The following is an 18,585-nucleotide window of genomic DNA, read 5'->3' as shown; positions in this document are numbered from 1 at the left end:
TCTTCCCGGCAGGGCGGCTTCTCGCGACGGTCCCGGCTGCGGTCCCACCCCCAGGCCTCCATTGGCTGCGCTCTACCACTCTCGCGATACCATAGGCTGCTGCGTCTGTCCGTCAGCCGTCGTCAGGCGCGGACGCCGGAAGCCGGCCTGGGTGGGGCGGCTCGTTACCCAGCGGGCACCGCGGCTCGGACCGGAAGTCCGCCCCGCTTCCGGAGCGCCAGGATTTACCGGCGTTGCACAGTCTGAGCCTGAGGGTCGGCAAGTCCGGGCTTGATGGGGACTGGGGCCGCCTGAGCCTCCGCAGACGTCCCCAGTCCTGGGTCGGCGCTGGGCAGCTCAGGTCGCGCATCCGTATCTCTACCCCAGACCAGGGATGTGTTGAGTCGGGCCCCACAAGCTCGGGCTTCAAACCTCAGCTTGTAGTCAGGCGCGGCGGCTCACGCCTGTGATCCGAGCTACTCAGGAGGCAGCGATGTGAGGATCACGGTTCGAAGCCAGCCTGGGCACCAAAGTCCAGAAGACTGATCTCCCAGTAACCACCAGAAAACCCGGAGTGGTGCTAGCCCCAAAGTAGAGGGAGAGGGAGAGGTGCGGCCTGAGATCCTGGCTGGGTAGGAGGGGACCTAGATAGGATAGAGCGCCTGTGTGCAGCCCAATTTCCCACAGACCTCTTCCAACAAAGTGCAAAAAAGGCAGCCCTGTCCAAGTGCTGTTACCTAACCTCGGCCTTTTGTTCCGTGCCATTTGCTAATATGTATTGTGCATTTGTGGGAACACTTTCCCCTTTCTTCCTGACCCCACCTCCAGTCCTGACTCTGTCCTCCAACTCCCTAGGCAAATGCTGTTTGACTGCTCCTGACAATCCTTAAGTGTCCAGCATCTGAAGAATATCCCACCTCTAGGCAAATCAGCTTGCTTGCTCCTAAAAATGCCACCTGCATGCGGTTGTCTTTATAAACCTTGCCCCAGGTAGGTGCTGGTGGCTCGCACGTGTAACCCTAGCTACTAAGAAGGCTGAGATTTGAGGATGGCAGCTCAAAGCCAGCCGGGGCACTAAAGACTGTGAGACTTTTTTTTTTTTCTTTTTTGCCAATCCTGGGCTTGGGCTCAGGTCCTGAGCCCTGTCCTTGGACTTTCTCAAGGCTTGAGCTCTACCACTTGAGCCTCAGCACCACTTCCGGCTTCTTTTTCTATGTATGTGGTACCATGGAATCGAACCCGGGTCTTCATGCATGCTAGGCAAGCACTTTAACCACTAGGCAAAACTCCCGGCGCCCCCCCCCCCCTCTTTTTTTTGGCCAGCCCTGGGCTTGGGCTCAGGGCCTGAGCACTGTCCTTGGACTTTCTCAAGGCTAGCACTCTACCACTCTACCACTTGAGCCTCAGCACCACTTCTGGCTTTTTTTCTATGTATGTGGTACCGAGGAATCGAACCCGGGTCTTTGTGCATGCTAGGCAAGCACTCTACCACTAGGCCAAACTCCCGGCCCAAGACTGTGAGACTCTTATCTCCAGTTAACCACCAGAAAATTCTTTAAGGAGTTAAAGCCCCACAACCAACAACAACAACAACAAAAGATTTAAAAAAGGAAAAATAGGAAGTAAGGCATGTTAATATTCACCAGTAATATCAAGCACTGGAGATTCTAAGTTCAACACTAACACTGCAAGTGCCTGTAATCCTAGCCATTCAGGAGACTTGAGATCTGAGAATCAAGATTCAAAGCCAGCCTGGGCATAAAAGAACCTGGGGCTTGGCTCAAGGATAGGGTGGTAGCCTTGGGCTGAAGAGCTCCCAGACAGGGCCAAGGCTGAATTCAAGCTCCAAGACCCACAAAAAAAATTTTTTTTAAATAGGGGGGCCAGACTGTGGCTTAGTGGTAGAGTACTTGCCTAGCATGCATGAAGACCGGGGTTCAATTCCTTGTTACCACATACATAGAAAACGCTGGAACCAAGAGGGTAAAAAGGGAGAGAGTGCCTTGTACAAAATGTTGGCTTCAACTTAAAAAAAAAAATAATGTAGGGGGCAGGGAGTTTTGCCTAATGATAGTGCTTGCCTAGCATGCATAAAGACCTGGGTTTGATTCCTCGGTACCACACACACTTAGAAAAAAGCCAGAAGTGGTGCTGTGGCTGAAGTGGTAGAGCCTTAAGAAAGTCCAAGGACAGTGCCCAGGCTCTTAGTTCAAGCCCAGGACTGGCAAAAAAATAAAAATAATGTAGGATCTGGATGTCAAAGCTCATACAACTGAAGCATACTAAACTTTGCATGGGGAAGCTGCATTTTCAGCCCCATCCACCACTCCTGTCTACTAGCCTCTCTCCCACCATCAAGACACTGCTGCTGACAGGCACAACACACCTGGAAGGTAGAATGCACCCCAATGTGGCATGTACTTGATGCCAGACAACGCAAAGTGAAGCTCAAAAAAAGTTTATTTACAACAGTTAGATGACTTCATCCCACTGGAAGAGAGGGCCTTCACTCTCAAGCCTGTTGGTAAAATGTAAATGAACACACACATTTGCCTTATATACCAACTTATCATTTGCTTAGTTATAGCCACAAGGGGAGAGCCTTCAGTGGTACTGTACCACTCTGGAAAAGATGCCTTCAGGTTCTTTCCCATCCCCTAAGGCTGCAGCAAATCCTTCCTGTTGCCTCCTTTTGGCCAAAGCAGCCAAAGATTTAAAAGTCTTTGGTTCATAGATGGCCAGCTCCGAGAGTACTTTTCTGTTGAGCTCCACCTGGCACTGGAAGAGAACAAGAGCCTGTAGTCAGCAACAGAAACCACTTGAGTACAATACAGGAAGACCTTAGACTCAGCCACGCAAGGCCTGTGGTAAAATACTCTCTCCTCTGGCTAGTGAAGTAGCATCAGGACAGTCTGCCTACGTAGAAGTGGGAGTGTGGACAAAACAATGCTACAAGATAAATGAAGATGGAACTGGATGTGGTGGCTCATGCCTGTAATCCTAGCTATTCAGGAGGCTGAGATCTGAGGATCTCGGTTCAAAACCAGCCCAGGCACTAAAGACTGTTGAGACTCTTTATCTCCAATTAACCACTAAAACCAGGAAGTGGCACTGTAGCTCAAAGGGTAGGGTGGTAGCCTTGAGATAAAGTAAGTTCAGGGACAGCACCCAGGCCCACAGTCCATGCCCCACAACCAACCAAAAACAACAACAACAAAAAAAAAACCAATAAATGCAGATTACTCCATTCCAGGGCCAGATCATGCAGCAGACACTGGACAGGACCCATGGCCGGCCATCAACCTGACCAACAGGAGGCTTATCCTGTGCAGATCCTGTATTGTCACCTGGGAGGCACCTGAAGGCATGCTAAACTGAGTCTCATATCAAGAATGAAGAATGGGCCGGGAGTTTGGCCTAGTGATAGAGTGCTTGTGTAGCATGAACAAACACCTGAGTTAGATTCCTCTGTTACCACATACATAGAAAAAGCCGGAAGTGGTATTGTGGCTCAAGGGGTAGCGCTCTAGCCTTGAGAAAGCCCAAGGACAGTGCTCAGACCCTAAGTTCAAGCCAGAAATAGAAAAGAAAGAAAAAAGAAAAGAAAGGTGTGGTGGCTCACACCTGTAATCCTAGCTACACAGGAGACAAGAGGCTGAGATCTAACGATCATGGTTCAAAGCCAGTTTGGGCATTAAAGTCTGTGATGCTTTTTTTTTTTTTTTTTTTTTTTGCCAGTCCTGGGGCTTGAGCTCAGGGCCTGAGCACTGTCCTTGGACTTTTCTCAAGGATAGATGGAGCTCTACCACTTGAGCCTCAGCACTACTTCTGGCTTTTTCTAAGTATGTGGTACCAAGGAATCGAACCCGGGTCTTCGAGCATGCTAGGCAAGCACTTTAACCACTAGGCCAAACTCCCAGCCCATCTGTGATGCTCTTATCTCCAATTAACCACTAGAAAACCGGAAGTGGTTGCTGTTGCTCAAGGTGTAGGGCAATAGCTTTGAGCTGAAGAGCTCAGGGATAGCACCCAGGCCCAGAGTTCAAGTCCCATGAAGCCCCTCTCCCCCACACCCCCGTTCTCCCCCCCCCCAAAAAAAAAGATTGCAGGAGCCAGGCACTGGTGGCTCACACCTGAAATCTTAGCTACTCAGGGGGCTGAGGTCTAAGGACCACAGCTTGTAGCCAGCCAGGGAAGGAGAGAAAGTCCAGGAGACTCATCTGTAATTAACCTCCAAAAAAGCCAGAAGTGGAGCTGTCCCTTAAGTGGTGGAGTGCTAGCCTCAGACAGCACCTAGGACTTGATTTCATACTCCAGTACTAGCACCACCAAAAAAGGAGAGAGAAAAAGTCTAGGGGACTCCATTTCCAATTAGCTAGCAGAAAGCTGGGCTGCAGGTATGGCTCAGGTGGTAGAGCACCAGCCTAGCAAGAAAGAGAGACCCTGAGTTCAAACTCTGGTATCAGCAAAAGGATTAAACTTCATAGCACCTCAACAGACCCTTGAACCTACCTTAACTAAGTTGGAAATGAACGCTGGGTACTGAAGACCATGTTCCTGGGAGGCAGCTGTGACTCGATTAATCCAGAGCTGGAATAAGAGAACATGGAAATACTTAACAATGATTTCTGGATATAATGTACTTACCTTGTTTCCAGCAAAAGCTCAGAGTAGCCAGAAAAGAGTTTACACATATCATACTTGCAACCCAGGCAGGAAAGTCTGTGAGACACTTTCCTCCAATTAACTACTAAAAAGCCAGAAATGGGATTGTGCTTCAAACGGTAGAGTACTAGCTTTGAGTTCAAATACTCAGGAACAGCACCCAGGCTTTGAGTTCAGGTACCAGGACCAGCACAAAAAGGAAAAGTTCAGTGAAAGCAAAACATGGGTAGGGAGGACCAGGAGTCTGGCCTAGTGGTAGAGTGCTTGCCTAGCATGCAAGAAGCCCGGGGTTCAATTCCTTGGTACCACATACATAGAAAGAAGCTTGATACTGTGGCTCAAGTGGTAGAACGCTAACCTTGAGAAAGTCCAAGGACAGTGCTCAGGCTCTGAGCTCAAGTCCAGGACTGGCAAAACAAGACCAAAAAAAAAAAAACAAAAAACAAAAAAAAACCACATGAGAATGGATACCAATGTTCAAGAAGTACCCAGTACCTGATGAATGCAACTGTAACCTCTCTATACATCACCTTGGCAGAATTAAAAACAGAGATGGGGGAAGCTCTGCCTACACTAAAAAGTGCTTGTAAATCAATACCAAACTTGGTGTTTTCTTCTCCGGGAAACAGGTTTGCAGCTCAGACAATAGTGAGCCAAGATTAGTGTAGTTCATTTCAGTAAAGTTCATCCTAAATGACAAGTAATGAGCGGGGGGTGTGGCCTAGTGGTAGCATGTTTGTCTAGCATGAAAATGCCCTGGGATTGACTCCTTGGTACCAAATACACAGAACAAGCCAAAAGTAGTGCTGTGGCTCAAGGGTAGAGGACGGGCTTTGAGATCAAGCCCCAGCACTGGCAGTAAATAAGTGACAAGTAAGTGGCACTCTAGAGAGGTGGAGGCAGAAGCATCCAGGCTTAGGCCAGTGTGGGCTATGGACAAGGTCCTGTCTTAAGAGTTTGACACGACAGCCAGAGACCCTCATAAGACATTCATAAGCAGCAAGGGTACAAGGAGGACAGAGAGGAGCAGTAGAGTGCTTGCCTAGCAAGCACGAAGCCCTGAGCTCATAGGCAGAAAAAGCTGGACGTGGTGCTGTGGCTCCAGTGGCGGAGTGCTAGCCTTGAGCAAGTGTCCAAGGTCAGTGCCCATGCCCTGAGTTCAAGTCCCAGGACTGCCCTCCCCCCCAAAAAGGCAGGTCTTGTGGTAGACATAGCCAGGTCCAGCTATGGATAATGGCAGAGGAGGCGAGGGCGTGTGAACACCCGGTGGAGGCTGCAGCCAGGAGAGCAGCTGTGGGGCGGGGCGGGCGTCTGGGGAGAGGGCAGGCTCCCCAGACCTGGCTGCTGCCGCGGGGGAGCGCAGGGGGAGTGCAGGGGGAGCGGCCCGGAGCTCTGGACCTGGGGGTCCGGGCTGTGCGCTCCCCACACCGAATCCCGGGTCCGGAGCAGCCCCGCCCCCCACTGCCCTCCCCCCGGCCGGGCGCGGGCGGCGGCGGGGCGCTCACCGTCCTCAGGAGCCGCTTCTTCAGCCCGCGGGCCCGCGTGCACTTCACGAAGGCTCGGACCACCGCCCGCACGGCCAGCCGGTAGCAGCGGTTCTTCCTCCCGCGGAAGTGCTGTGGGGAGCGAGCGGAGGGGAGCGTGAGGCGCGGGGGGGGGGGGGGGGGGAAGGGGGAGGCCGGGGCTCCGGGGGGGAGGGGGAGGGGGAGGCCGGGGCTCCGGGGGGAGGGGAGGAGGGGGAGGTCGGGGCTCCGGGGGGGGAGGGGGAGGGGGAGGCCGGGGCTTCGGAGGGGAGGGGGAGAGGGGAGGCCGGGGCTCCGGGGGGGAGGGGGAGGGGGAGGCCGGGGCTTCGGAGGGGAGGGGGAGAGGGGAGGCCGGGGCTCCGGGGGGGAGGGGGAGGGGGAGGCCGGGGCTCCGGGGGGGAGGGGGAGGGGGAGGCCGGGGCTCCGGGGGGAGGGGAGGAGGGGGAGGTCGGGGCTCCGGGGGGGAGGGGGAGAGGGGAGGCCGGGGCTCCGGGGGGGAGGGGGGTGGGGGGAGGGGGGCCGGGGGGAGGCCGGGGCTCCGGGGGGAGGGGGAGGGGGAGGGGGGGAGGCCGGGGCTCCGGGGGGAGGGGGAGGGGGGAGGCCGGGGCTCCGGGGGGTCGGGGGAAGGGGGAGTCCGGGGCAGGGGGGGCCGGGCCCGCGCGCGCTCACTCACCCGCGCGTGCTTCAGCACCTCCTGGACCCGAAAGTAGCGGTCGGTGACGCGGCACCGCAGCCAAAGCGGCGCGGTGAGGAGCACCATGGCGGGGCGGGGGGCCGGCGGCGGCCACGAGCGCTTCCGGGTCCGCGGGGCCGGGGCTCTGCGCTTCCGGGTCGAGGCCGCGGCGCCGCCCGCGGGCTTCCGCTGCCGGGCTTCCGCTGCCGGGCTTCCGCCTGCCGGGCTTCCGCCGCCGGGCTTCCGCTGCCGGGCTTCCGCCTGCCGGGCTTCCGCCTCGCGGCGGCCGGGTCCGGCCCCGTCCCGGCTGCGGGCCGGGCGCCGCGCGGCGCCCTCCGGCGGGGCGGCCTGGGGCCCGCGGTCCTGGAGGCCGCGCAAGCGCCGCCCCGGCCGAGGCTGACGCGCCCCTGGACAAGGCCCAGCCTTGCGCCCGGAGCCCCTGCCGAGCGCGGGCCTGGGCGCCGCCGCCCGTCGTGCGGCGCGGGTGGCAGGCCGCACGGTCGCTCCGGGATGAGGCACGGGCCGGGAAGGTCAGGAAAGCTGCATCCGGCCGAGGACCCTGCCCACCGCGTCTGCAGCCCGGCCGCCCCCGCGGTTGGCAGAGTCCCCGGACCGCGCGGTGAAGGGGAGGCGCGGGAGGCCGCTCCGCCGCGTTCACCCGGTTTGTGCCTCGCAGGCCTTCAGGTCAGCAGATGCTGGGTGAGGCGTACAGAGACCGACTCCACAAGGCTGGAGCGAAGTTGGGCATCGCACGGAGGCTGCACGGAGGCTGCTCGTGTCCTCGCCCTCCTTGTAAGGCCGGCTCTGCAAAGCAATGGGCTAGGACTAAGCGGCAGGCCTGGTCCTGTTTCCTACTCCGTATTAAACCCACACTAAATGTGAGCGTCCATGGGTCTTTTCTCAATTCAACATCCCTTTCATATTTTTCTCACAAGACTCAGGGAAATGCAAAAGACCCAAGGCTGGAGCTGACTGTGTGATCAGAAAGCCCAGAGTGTGGCCTAGTGGTTAAAGTGCTCTCCTAGCATGCACAAAGACCGGGGTTCAATTCCTCGGTACCACATACATAGAAAAAAAGCCAGAAGTGGTGCCATGGCTCAAGTGGTAGAGCTCTAGCCTTGAGAAAGTCCAAGGACAGTGCTCAGGCTCTGAGTTCAAGCCCCAAGAGTCTAAGTTAAGAATAGAATGTGTGGAAGTTCTGCTCACTCACCAGCTCCTGATGAGTGAGGAGGTCGGATAGTGTAGAATCCTGAGAGTCCTGTATCCCCATGGTAATTCTGTAAAAAGTTATCTTTCCACACACCAGTGGCTCAGGCCTGTAATCCCAGCCACTCAGGAGGCTGAGATCTGAAGATCATGGTTCAAAGCCAGTCCAGGCAGGAAAATCCATGAGACTTTTGTTCTGTTTTGCCAGTCCTGGACCTTGAGCTCAGAGCCTGAGCGCTTCCCTGTCCTTGGGCTTTCTCAAGGCTAGAGCTCTACCACTTGAGCCATAGCACCACATCTGATTTTGTCTATGTGCATAGCATCAAGGAAGTGAAACTGGTCCTTGCGGATGCTAGGCAAGCACTCTACCACTAGGCCAAACTCCTGACCCCTCCATGAGACTTACCTTTAATCACCAAAAAGCCAGAAATGGAGCTGTGGCTCAAGTGGTAGAATGGCAGCCTTGAACACAAAAGAGGTTCAGACACAGTGCTTACACCTCAAGTTTGAGCCCCACAACTGACCCCCCCCAAAAAAAATTACCTTGAAACTTGGTAGACTGAAACTCTTTCTCTTCTCCTTGGAGACCATTGCTTTCAGCCTCCTGAGAAAGATTATAAGAGGGCAGCTGGCAGCTCACTAATGAGTCAGTACTTGCTGACCAGAAGTTGATTTGTTTCTTCTGTGCTTGTGGATAGAGTGGAGCGCTAGATTTCTTCCAGGTTTGTTTGCTGCTTTGCAGAGGGCCTTTACTGTGATTGGCTGCTTAAGGATATAAATAGTGTGGGGTTTCCAGGGAAGGGGAGACAAGGGAGAAGAGACGGAGAAGGGAGAAGAGAGAAGGAGAAAAGAGAGAGGCAGAGAAGAAAGGAGAGAGAAATAAAAGACCTCTGCTTGCAGCGATTTGAGTCTGTGTACATTCCCAGTCTGCCTCCGAAGTTGCAGCGGGCAGCGACATTCTTTTTTTTTTTGCCAGTCCTGGGGCCTAAACTCAGGGCCTGGGGCTCTGTCCCTGAGCATCATTTGTTCAAGGCTGGCCCTCTAACACTTGAGCCACAGCACCACTTCCAGCTTTTTCTGTGTATATGATACTGAGGAATGGAACCCAAAGCTTCATGCATGCGAAGCAAGCACTCTACCATTGAGCCAAAGCCACATTCCCAGCCCCCCGCTTTTTTTGAAAATATGAAATAGGGTTTAAACTCAAGTGCTTTATCACTTGAATCACAATTCCAGCCCTTTTTTTCTAGTTGTTAATAACCTGTTAGAGCTTGGTTCTCATGTAAGCACATGACAGGGTGGCTGGGACTAGTGAGTGCAGAAAGCGGTGGCTCCTTCCTTCCCGCATGGCCTCTTTCCAGGCTGCTGATGGGCAGGCAGGCTGTTTAGAATCCAGCCTGCAAGGCAGGAGCTGTCTGATCACCTTCCGGCCCAGCCTTGAAGTCACAGAACTCCTCTGGGTCCAGACAGTTACAACGTCCCAGGCAAACACGTTGGTGCCCTGGATGATGATGATGACCGCAGGGCAGGAGGTGGGAGGTGGCCTTAGAGCCGAGAGGCGTTATGCCAGCCCTGCTGTCCAGGGCTCTGGCGGCACCCTCACATCTCCCCTGGGAATTAAAGTTCTTCTCCCCAGATCTCAAGTAGGAGTCCTTGTTCATTCTCTCTTCTTCCCTGCCCTTCAGTGCTCTCTGCCACAGAGCCTCCCCACCCATCTGCCTGCTTCTCTGCACAGGTGAGTCCATTCTGCGTGAGGCACACACTCCCAACTGTCCCAAAGGCGGCCGTTTCCCTGGAGTAAGTTCCATTAACCCCCCTGCCCTTGGCACAAAGAGGTGTTAGCTTGGCATGCCAATCCTTACTTTTGAAAAATGAAACATTGCTGGGCACACAGTGGCTCACGCCTATAATCCTAGCTACTCAGGAGGCTGAGATCTGAGAATCAAGGTTCAAAGCCAGCCCAGGCACAAAAGGACCTGACACTCATGTCCAATTAACCTCTAGAAAATGGGAAGTTTGGCTTGGCTCAAGGGTAGGGTGGTAGTTTTGATCTGAAAAGCTCAGGGACAGTGGCTAGGCAGAGTTCAAGCCCCATGATGCAAAAAAAAAAAAAAAAAAAGCTCAGTGCTGGGGCCAGGAGTTTGGCCTAGTGGTAGAGTGCCTAGCATGCACAAAGACCCATGATGGATTCCTTGGTACCACATAAATAGAAAAGCTAGAAGTGATGCTGTGGCTCAAGTGGTAGAGCTGTAGCCGTGAGGAAAACCCAAGGACAGTGCTCAGGACATGAGTTCAAGCCCCAAGACTGGCAAAAAAAGAAAAATGCTCAGGACCTAGCACCTGAGTTCAAACCCCAGTACGTGCGTGTCTGCATGCACTCAAAATGTAGGAGCTAGTACTGTTCAAAGGAGATTTTTATTGTCTCACTGTTGTGGTAGGGTCTTCCATGTCAAGCCACACAGGAGAGCACTGGGTTTTAGTCAAGAGGTTAGAACAAGCCAGGGTTTCTGCAGGAAAGGCAAAACAAGGCAGACAAACAGCTCACAGTCCACTTGTTAACTCCAGCAGGCCTTGGTGAATAATTTCCCTGGCTGCTGGTACCCGGCCATGGATGATTTGAGGCAGGAGAACCACCTTAGCCTGTGGGAGTTACAGAAGGCAGTCCAGGAGGGCTCGGGTAGAAGAGGCAACATGAACACCCGTTGTCACCAGTTTGGCTCTGAGAAAACCAGCCTCTCCATGGTGGACAGACCATAAGGTCTGGGTCCATTTTGTGCCAGAACTCAAACCTTCACTAAAATGTGTGGTGGAGACTGGCAGAGGTGTGATATGACTTCCTAGACGCAAGGAGACCACCCTGGGCTCAGCCCGTGCCCAGGGCCTGCCCGAGCCACCTCTGGCATTTCCTCCAAAGTGCTCCTCAGCTGATCTCCCTCTGCCAGGCAGGTGGTCTCAGGCCAGAGTCGGTGGACAGCTTTGCTGTCCTGGCCACTGGAGCTCAGAGTAACCCAGAGAACCTCCAAGCCAGTGGCGCCAGGTGCCATCTTTTGCTAGTCCCCTTCCTGCTCCCCAGAGAGGACGGACAGGGCCCGAGGCAGGCCTTCCTGGAACATCTGAGCCACTTCACCCCACTGTGTCCTCAGGGAGGGGCTGGCCCCTCGGCTCAGCAAAAGCTCAGCGGTGGGGCCGTGGCCGCGCTCCACAGCGAGGTGCAGGGGTGTCTTGTGGAGCCAGCCTGCAGCATTGACCTGCGCACCCCCGTCCAGAAGGTGGCTGGCTACCTCCACCCGGCCTCCCAGAGCCGCATAATGCAAGGGGGTGAGGCCCAGTGCGTCCCGGGCCTCCACCGCGGCCCCCCGGGCCACGAGCAGCTGCACAACGGGCAGGTGTCCACCTGCAGCCGCCCTGTGGAGGGCCGAGCGACGGTTCCTGTCCCTGGTGGTTGGGTCAGCTCCATGGGCCAGCAGCATCTCAGTGTCCTGGGGAAGAAGGGGAGGAAAGGGGGGTTTGGGGTGGGGTGGGGGCCCCCGAGCGCGAGGGGCGTGGGTCCAAACCCCTTCCAGGCTCTTAGCAGATGAGAGGGCGGAACTTCCAGGGCTCCGCTACGCCCCCCCCCCCCGCGCCCTCCCTCGTTCCCCCCAATCCCTCCCCTGTCCCCTCCCCGGGTCCCCTCCCCGCACCCTCCCCCGCGCCCTCCCCGTCCCCTCATGGCGGCCCTTTGGTGCCCGGGCTTGAGCTGGACTCCGGATCTGGACGCCTCTCGCCGTGGCTGCTGCCGGCCTCCCGCGCCAAGTGGCGGTGCGGCCCCCGCGTCCTCCCGGGGGCGCCGGCCCGCCCCTCTCCCACGCCCGCCCCGGGCCGGGCACCGACCTGCCGGCGACCCAGGCCGGCCGCCAGGCTGAGCGCAGTGGCTCCCGCGCCGTCCCGCGCCTCCACGTCCGCCCCGCGCGCCAGGAGGAGGCGCAGCGCCGCCCCGCGCCCGGCCGCGGCCGCCACCAGCAGGGCGCCGTCCAGGTCCGCGGCGCCGCCCGCCGCCAGCAGCTCGAGCACTGGCAGCCGCCCGCCGGCCGCGGCCCAGTGCGCGGCCGTCCAGCCGCGCGCGTCGACGGCCCGCGGGTCGGAGCCGGGCGCGGCCAGCAGGCACGCGGCGAGCGGCGCGCGGCCCAGGGCGGCGGCCCAGTGCAGCGGGGTGAGGCCGGCCCCGCACCGCGCCGCCGCGGGGGCCCCGCGCCGCAGCAGCAGCTCGGCCAGGAGCGAGTGTCCGTGCCAGGCGGCCTCGTGCAGCGGCGTGCGCCCCGCCAGGTCCCCGGCGCCCGCCTGCGCGCCCCGCCGCAGCAGCAGGCGGACCAGGGGCGCGTGGCCGCGCAGCACGGCCAGGTGGAGCGGGGTCCGGCCCGCGGGGTCTCTGCGGGGAAGCCGGGCCTTAGGGGCGCGGAGGCCCAACGCCCCGTCCCCAGAGGGGATCCCTCGCGCCTCCCTGGCTCACCTCTCCTCCAGGCTGGCCCCTTCCCGGAGCAGCTGCGTCACCAGCCCCGGGGGACCCCACCACACAGCCTGGAGCAGCCGCCTGCCAGCCTGGAGGGCGCTGTGCCCCTCGGGGGTCCCGGCTCCCGAGGCCTCGGAGCCCAGCTCCAACCACCGAAACTCCTGCTCAGACTCTGCCAGGCCCTGCCTGTGGGGTTCTGGCCCGCCGGAGCTAACCTGGAGAGAGCAGGGACTTGCACCAGCACCAGAGACCTCTGCTTTGCCCTGGTCGGCGTCTCCAGTCACCGTGGAGCCACCACCCCGGCCCCACCCGGAGGCCTAGCCACCGGAGGGGCTTGGCTGTGTTACCCCAGGAGGAAGCTGGGCCCCCGGCTCCGTCTTGTGGCTGGAGGTCATCACCATGTGGGTTCTAGCACAGCCTCATCCAAGGGACTCTCCTGAAGAAACTGCCTGCGGGCTGGGAGGTGTGGTGTCTTATGTGGGAGCCTGGAATGGCAGCTGGGAGCAGGCAGAGAACTCCTGCTGCCTTCCAGGGCCAGGCTGGGGCCCCCAGATCCTGTTTACTCAGTAATGTAAGGCACACAGCCCCTTCCTGGGCGCCCTCACTGCTCTGCCCTGTAGCCTCTCTCCTGAGAACAAAGGCTGGAGTGGGCTGGGCAGGGCAAGTAGTAACTTGCCCTGGATGAAAGATCCTCTGTCCACCTCCCCAAGCAGCACAGTTTCCATGTGTCCTGATTTGTCCCTAGACACCTGTGCCCGCCTACACCCAACCTAGGAGCTGGAAAGGCTTCTGCCTGCCGCTGATTCCAGGCAGGCTTGAGGGGCAGGCAGATTGAGGCTCCTTCCTTCTGAAGACATTGCACAGGGTCAGAGATTCACCACAGACACCAGAGACAGAGTGGCTGCAGGGTGGTGGGAATGGAAAACCCAGGAGAGCTTGCAGGCAGGTCCGTGGAGGCTGTAGAAAAGCAGGAGCGGGCAAAGGGCAGGGATGTTTGAGACAGGAATTGCTAAGTGCCCTGTCAGAAGGGAACAAGAGGCCTTGCAGGAATAAGGCTGTCAGATACCTCAACTCAGTGCAGGGATGGGCAACCTGGGCTAAAGATGAGGAGCAAGGTCTGGCTAGCTAACTCTGTGGCAGAGACTCCTGCAGCTATCTCTGGCAGTGACACAAGGCTAGCGTGCTAGGAGCATCACATGGTTGGGGCCACCCATTCTACTCCAGACCAGTGAGAACAGGTGCCTGGAGGGACCTGCCCAGGCCCCTCCCAGCCACCAGGAGGACAAGCCTTGCGGTAGTCCAAAAAGAGGCATTAGACAAGGTATACAGAGTTCTTCTCCAACCCTGGCCTTGACCGATGGCTTCAGTCAGTACACTCAGATGTCACTCCATGGGTGACTGCAGTTTGAGAGCCCAGCTGAAGCACTTTGGCCTCCGACCTTGTTCTGGTTTCCTTTCAGTATTTATGACAGGCATGTAAAAGCTGCTTTTGCTGTTTGAGGTGAGTGTCCCCAGTAGAGAGCCTACCTAGTAAGGGAGGAGCCTTGAGTTCAAACACCACACTCCACACACAAAGCTGGTTTTGCCATAACCACTGCATACTTGGACCCATGAATGAAGGTAGGAGAAAAGACCATCATCTCAGCCTCTGTAATAAGAGAAAAAGAGCAGAAAGGTGAACTCGACAAACAGTCCAACAGGGTGGGTTTATTTTTTGAGGTATATGGGGCTTAAACTGGGCCTGGGTGCTGTCCCTGAGCTCTTCAGTTCAAGGCTACCGCCCTACTCTTGAGCCAAGCCCCACTTCCTGTTGTTTCTAGAGGTTAATTGGAGATAAGAGTCCCAGGTCCTTTTGTTCCCGGGCTGGCTTTGAACCTTGATCCTCAGATCTCAGCCTCCTGAGTAGCTAGGATGACAGGCTTTTTTGGGGGGAAGGCTTTTTGGTCGTTGTGTGTTGCTCCTCTTGGGGCAGCAACACGGGAACGGGGAGGGACAAACAGGGCCAGCCTGTAGTCCCCCGGGAGCCGAGCGAGATGGTAAGTGTTGAAGACCAAGACCCAGCCCTCCCCCAATCACCGGGGAAGAAAAAACCACGCTGAGTCAGAAGCAGTGTTAACCATGAAAGCGCAGCAGATCTCTCTGCTGATCTCTGGTGATCTCTCGTTCTCTCTGATGCTCTCCTCCTTTATTGCGTCAGACAATTAGTTACATACTGTTAGGGTAGGAGAAGGTGGGCACTGGGAAGCTAGCCAATAGGAAGAGGGCCTCTGTGTTACCACTAAGGGTCTGGGTGGGGCTTTCAGGTAGTGGGCAGGACAGGTGCAGGAAAGCACGCGAGACTTGAGCTGCTGCGAGACCCGCGAAACTGCGGGGGGTTCAATCGAGTCACGTACACAGAGATGCCTTAAGAGAGGTATGCAAAAGACCGAATGCCTGGTCAAAGCCCTATAATTGCAGCTGAGCCAGAATCAGGCCTCAGGGATGGAGGCTAGGCCCCAACAGTTGTGTTTTGTTTTGGTCATGGGGCTTGAACACTAGGCCTGGGCACTGTCCCTGACTTCTTCAGCTCAAGGCTAGCTCTCTACCACTTTGAGCCACAGTGCCACTTCCAGTTTGCCGATGATTAATTGGAGATAAGAGACTAACTTTCACGCCTGGTTTTGAACTGTGATCCTCAGAACACAGCCTCCTGAGGAGCTAGCTAGGATTACAGGTGTTAGCCGCCCGTACCTGGCTCCAACAGGTTTTTTTGAGATGAAAGCCTGGGAAGGGCCACCCAGTCTTCCTATAGCCAGGCCCAAGGGGAATTGAAGCTCCCTCCTTACAACTAGGATCCCTTTTTTTAAAAATCACACACACACACACATATTTTGGCAGTTGTGGTGAGGCTTCAACTCTGAACCCTGGGAACTGTCCCTGAGCTCTTTCACTCAAGACTAATGCATTGCCATTTTGAGCCACAGCTCCACTTCTGGTGTTCTGGTGGCGAATTGGAGATAAAAGTCTCTCACAGGGCTAGGGATGTGGCTTAGTGGTCCAGTGCTCGCCTGGCATGCATGAAGCCCCGGGTTGGATTCCTCAGGACCACATATGAAGAAAAAGCCAGAAGTGGTGCTGTGGCTCAAGTGGTAGGGTGGTAGTCCTGAGCTGAAAAAGGTTAGGGACAGTGTCCAGGCCTTGAGATCAAGTCCTAGGACTGGGGTTTTCAGATGGATTAGAAGAAAACACGTTTGTCCTCCCACTTGTAATAACAGAATACATGATCTGATCAACTTCAGGATGGATTAGATGCAGGCAGAGGGTGCCTGTCTTTATAGCTGCTGTGTACTGAGCCCCTACTGTAGTGTGCCAGGCCCCACACTTCCGCTGCCTGCTGTGGGAACTTGGGGTCTGCCAGTGTGGCGGGAGGGGGGGCCTGGGCTTTCAGACCCAGGACTTGCAGGGGCGGGGCTGGTGGCTCCCCTCTAGATGGCAGCTACAGATGGAGCAGTGGGCAAAATCTGTGAAGTCATTGTACCAGGGAGCTAGGAACAGAGGGGACGGGCCAGCACGGGGGAGGCCCCAGTGCCTGGCAGGGCTTCGGGACAGCTTGGCCTGACCAGAGCACCCAGGGACTGGCCTGGCATCTGTCAGCCAAGAGGAGTCCAGCACAGTGGTGAGGAAACCTGAAGCAGGGCTGGTGACCAGCGCTGGACCAAGGGGCCGGGGTCCAGGTGGGGTGGAGCTGGAGGGGGTCTTTCCCTGGGTCCTGCTGCCTGCCTGGCCCCCACTGCAAGCCGCCGGGGCCTGCTAGCAGGACAGCATGCCAGAGCGAGAGAGGGAGGCCGAGGAGGAAGAGGAAGGCGGCGCCTCCGACACCGCACCCATGCTGCCTGGAAGGCCTCCCAGCCGCCACGCTGCGGCCTCGGTGGGCCTAGGGAGGCCTGGCGGGGCGAGTCCGGGCCCCAGGCCCCGGGGGCTGCTGGCTGGGCTCCTGCTCCGCCTGCTGCTGCCGGGGGCCGTCTTCCTGCTGGCGCTGCTGCCGGCGGCTGCCGTGGTCTACGTGGGGTTCCTGTGCCACTCCAGGGTGAGCACCGGCCTGCGCGGCGCAGACCCCCGCCGCCCCCTCCGGCCCGCCGCCCCCTCCGGCCCGCCGCCCCCTCCGGCCCGCACCCCGCGGCTCCGGCTCAAGAAGGGCTTTTGTTTGCCGCTTGGCAGCTGTCTGCCCTCCCCGGGCCTCGGGCCTGTACCAGGGGCCACCAGGGCCGGGAGAGGCGGGGACGGGAGGGTCCCCACGAGAGGAGGGTGAGAATTCATGGTTACCCCGCCCCCTGAAGGAGGGGGCGGCTCCCTCCCTTCCCCGGGCCGCCGTCTCAGAGGGTGGGGCAGGAAAACGGGCTGGGAGCCGCTCCTGGCCGGAGCCGCCTGGGTCCCACGGCTCCCACCCGGGCTTGGGCACCGCCCGGTCCGCCACAGCCGCGCACCCCGGGACCCCAGACCCGCCCGGCCCCGCCAACCTGGGCTGCCTAAGGAAAACCCCTTGCCCGGGGTCGCCCGCCCCGTCTAACGCCTGCGCGCCCCCTCCACACCCCCCCACACCCTGTGCCGGCCCCGCCCTTCCAACGCCCGTCTCCCGCAGGTGCACCCGACCTCGCCCCTCTAACGCCCGGCCCCGCCCTTCTAATGCCCGCCCCCCGCAGGTGCACCCGGCCCCGCCCCTCTAAAGCCCGGCCCCGCCCTTCTAATGCCCGCCCTCCGCAGGTGCACCCGGCCCCGCCCCTCTGACGCCCGCCCCCGCCGTGCACCCGGCCCTGCCCTTCTAATGCCCGCCCTCCGCAGGTGCACCCGGCCCCGCCCCTCTGACGCCCACCCCCTGCCATGCACCCGATCCCGCCCCTCTGACGCCAGGCCCCGCCCCTCTGACGCCCGCCCCCGCAGGTGCACCCGGCCCCGCCCCTCTGACGCCAGGCCCCGCCCCTCTGACGCCCGCCCCCGCAGGTGCACCCGGCCCCGCCCCTCTGACGCCAGGCCCCGCCCCTCTGACGCCCGCCCCCCGCAGGTGCACCCGGCCCCGCCCCTCTGACGCCAGGCCCCGCCCCTCTGACGCCAGGCCCCGCAGGTGCACCCGGCCCCGCCCCTCGGACGCCAGGCCCCGCCCCTCTGACGCCCGCCCCCGCAGGTGCACCCGGCCCCGCCCCTCTGACGCCAGGCCCTCGCAGGTGCACCCGGCCCCGCCCCTCTGACGCCAGGCCCCGCCCCTCTGACGCCCGCCCCCCCGCAGGTGCACCCGGCCCCCAGCCCCCGGTGCCGCCCGCTGCTCTCGGACCGCGGCTCCGCGGCGCTCATCGTGCTGGGCTTCCTCTCCCTGCCGCCGCTGCTGGTGCTCGCCTCGGCCGCCCGCGCCCGCCTGGCCCGGCGACTCTGCGCTCGGCTGCCGCCCCTGGCCTGGGCCCCAGGACTCCGCCGCCCACCGGGGCCTGGCGACCGCGGCCCGACGGAGGAGGAGGAGGAGGAGGAGCGGCTCTGCGCCCACGTGTGACGCCGCCCGTGGCCCGCGGTCCCCCCCGTCCGCCCGCGGCCAGACCCCTCAGACCCTTCTGCCCGGACACCCCGAGGGCCCGCCCGTCCTCCTGGTGTGGTGCCGGGAATCGAACCCGGGACCCAGCGCGCAGACCCCGCTCCGCCCGGCCCCGCGGGGCCTGGTGAGGGGGCGGTGCGGACCTCCCAGATCCGCGCTGGGCGCCACGGTGTGCGGCTTGCTGGGCTTCCGTCCATGGCTGGGATGGAACCCTGGGCCCGGCCTGTATGTGATGGGCAGGCAGCTGCCGGCCCGGCCCTGCCCCCCCTCAGGCCCCTGCCCCCCCATCAGGCCTCTGCTCCCCCCTCAGGCCTCTGCTCCCCCTCCTCAGGCCTCTGCTCCCCCCCTCAGGCCCCTGCCCCCCTATCAGGCCTCTGCTCTCCCCTCAGGCCCCTGCTCCCCCCCTCAGGCCCCTGCTACCCCCCTCAGGCCCCTCCCCCCCATCAGGCCTCTGCTCCCCCCCTCAGGCCTCTGCTCCCCCTCAGGACCCTGCTCC

At 59.4% G+C, this 18,585-nt stretch overlaps 3 protein-coding genes across 4 annotated transcripts; 1 reads left to right on the top strand and 2 right to left on the bottom strand.

Annotated features, from left to right (window-relative positions):
• Positions 1 to 2,556: 2,556 nt before the first annotated feature.
• Positions 2,557 to 6,977, bottom strand: Mrpl20 (mitochondrial ribosomal protein L20). The gene is made up of 4 exons (XM_090336026.1): positions 6,841 to 6,977; positions 6,150 to 6,260; positions 4,492 to 4,569; positions 2,557 to 2,757 (listed from the first exon to the last, which is right to left on the bottom strand). The coding sequence occupies exons 1-4, from the start codon at positions 6,925 to 6,927 to the stop codon at positions 2,584 to 2,586; spliced, it is 450 nt and encodes a 149-aa protein (XP_090192152.1). The 5' UTR covers positions 6,928 to 6,977; the 3' UTR covers positions 2,557 to 2,583.
• Positions 6,978 to 8,990: 2,013 nt separating this feature from the next.
• Positions 8,991 to 14,242, bottom strand: Ankrd65 (ankyrin repeat domain 65). 2 transcript variants are annotated; one of them, XM_090336024.1, is made up of 5 exons: positions 14,060 to 14,242; positions 12,880 to 13,489; positions 12,533 to 12,747; positions 11,917 to 12,451; positions 8,991 to 11,525 (listed from the first exon to the last, which is right to left on the bottom strand). In XM_090336024.1, exons 2-5 carry the CDS (start codon positions 12,931 to 12,933, stop codon positions 11,097 to 11,099), a joined length of 1,233 nt encoding a protein of 410 aa, XP_090192150.1. In that variant the 5' UTR covers positions 12,934 to 13,489; positions 14,060 to 14,242; the 3' UTR covers positions 8,991 to 11,096. The 2 variants fall into 2 exon arrangements, 1 of the variants encoding a protein (XP_090192150.1); XR_016536026.1 differs by lacking the exons at positions 11,917 to 12,451; positions 12,533 to 12,747 and having other exon boundaries at positions 11,464 to 11,525; positions 12,748 to 13,489.
• A 1,873-nt stretch (positions 14,243 to 16,115) lies between these two features.
• Tmem278 (transmembrane protein 278) lies at positions 16,116 to 18,050 on the top strand. The gene is made up of 2 exons (XM_090334043.1): positions 16,116 to 16,598; positions 17,793 to 18,050. The coding sequence occupies exons 1-2, from the start codon at positions 16,335 to 16,337 to the stop codon at positions 18,048 to 18,050; spliced, it is 522 nt and encodes a 173-aa protein (XP_090190169.1). The 5' UTR covers positions 16,116 to 16,334.
• Positions 18,051 to 18,585: the final 535 nt, after the last annotated feature.

This window comes from Megascapheus bottae, chromosome 6 (genome assembly GCF_031878675.1).
Source record: "Megascapheus bottae isolate mThoBot1 chromosome 6, mThoBot2.hap1, whole genome shotgun sequence".
NCBI classification, from domain to species: domain Eukaryota; kingdom Metazoa; phylum Chordata; class Mammalia; order Rodentia; family Geomyidae; genus Megascapheus; species Megascapheus bottae.
This window is presented reverse-complemented; position numbering and strand designations above follow the sequence as displayed.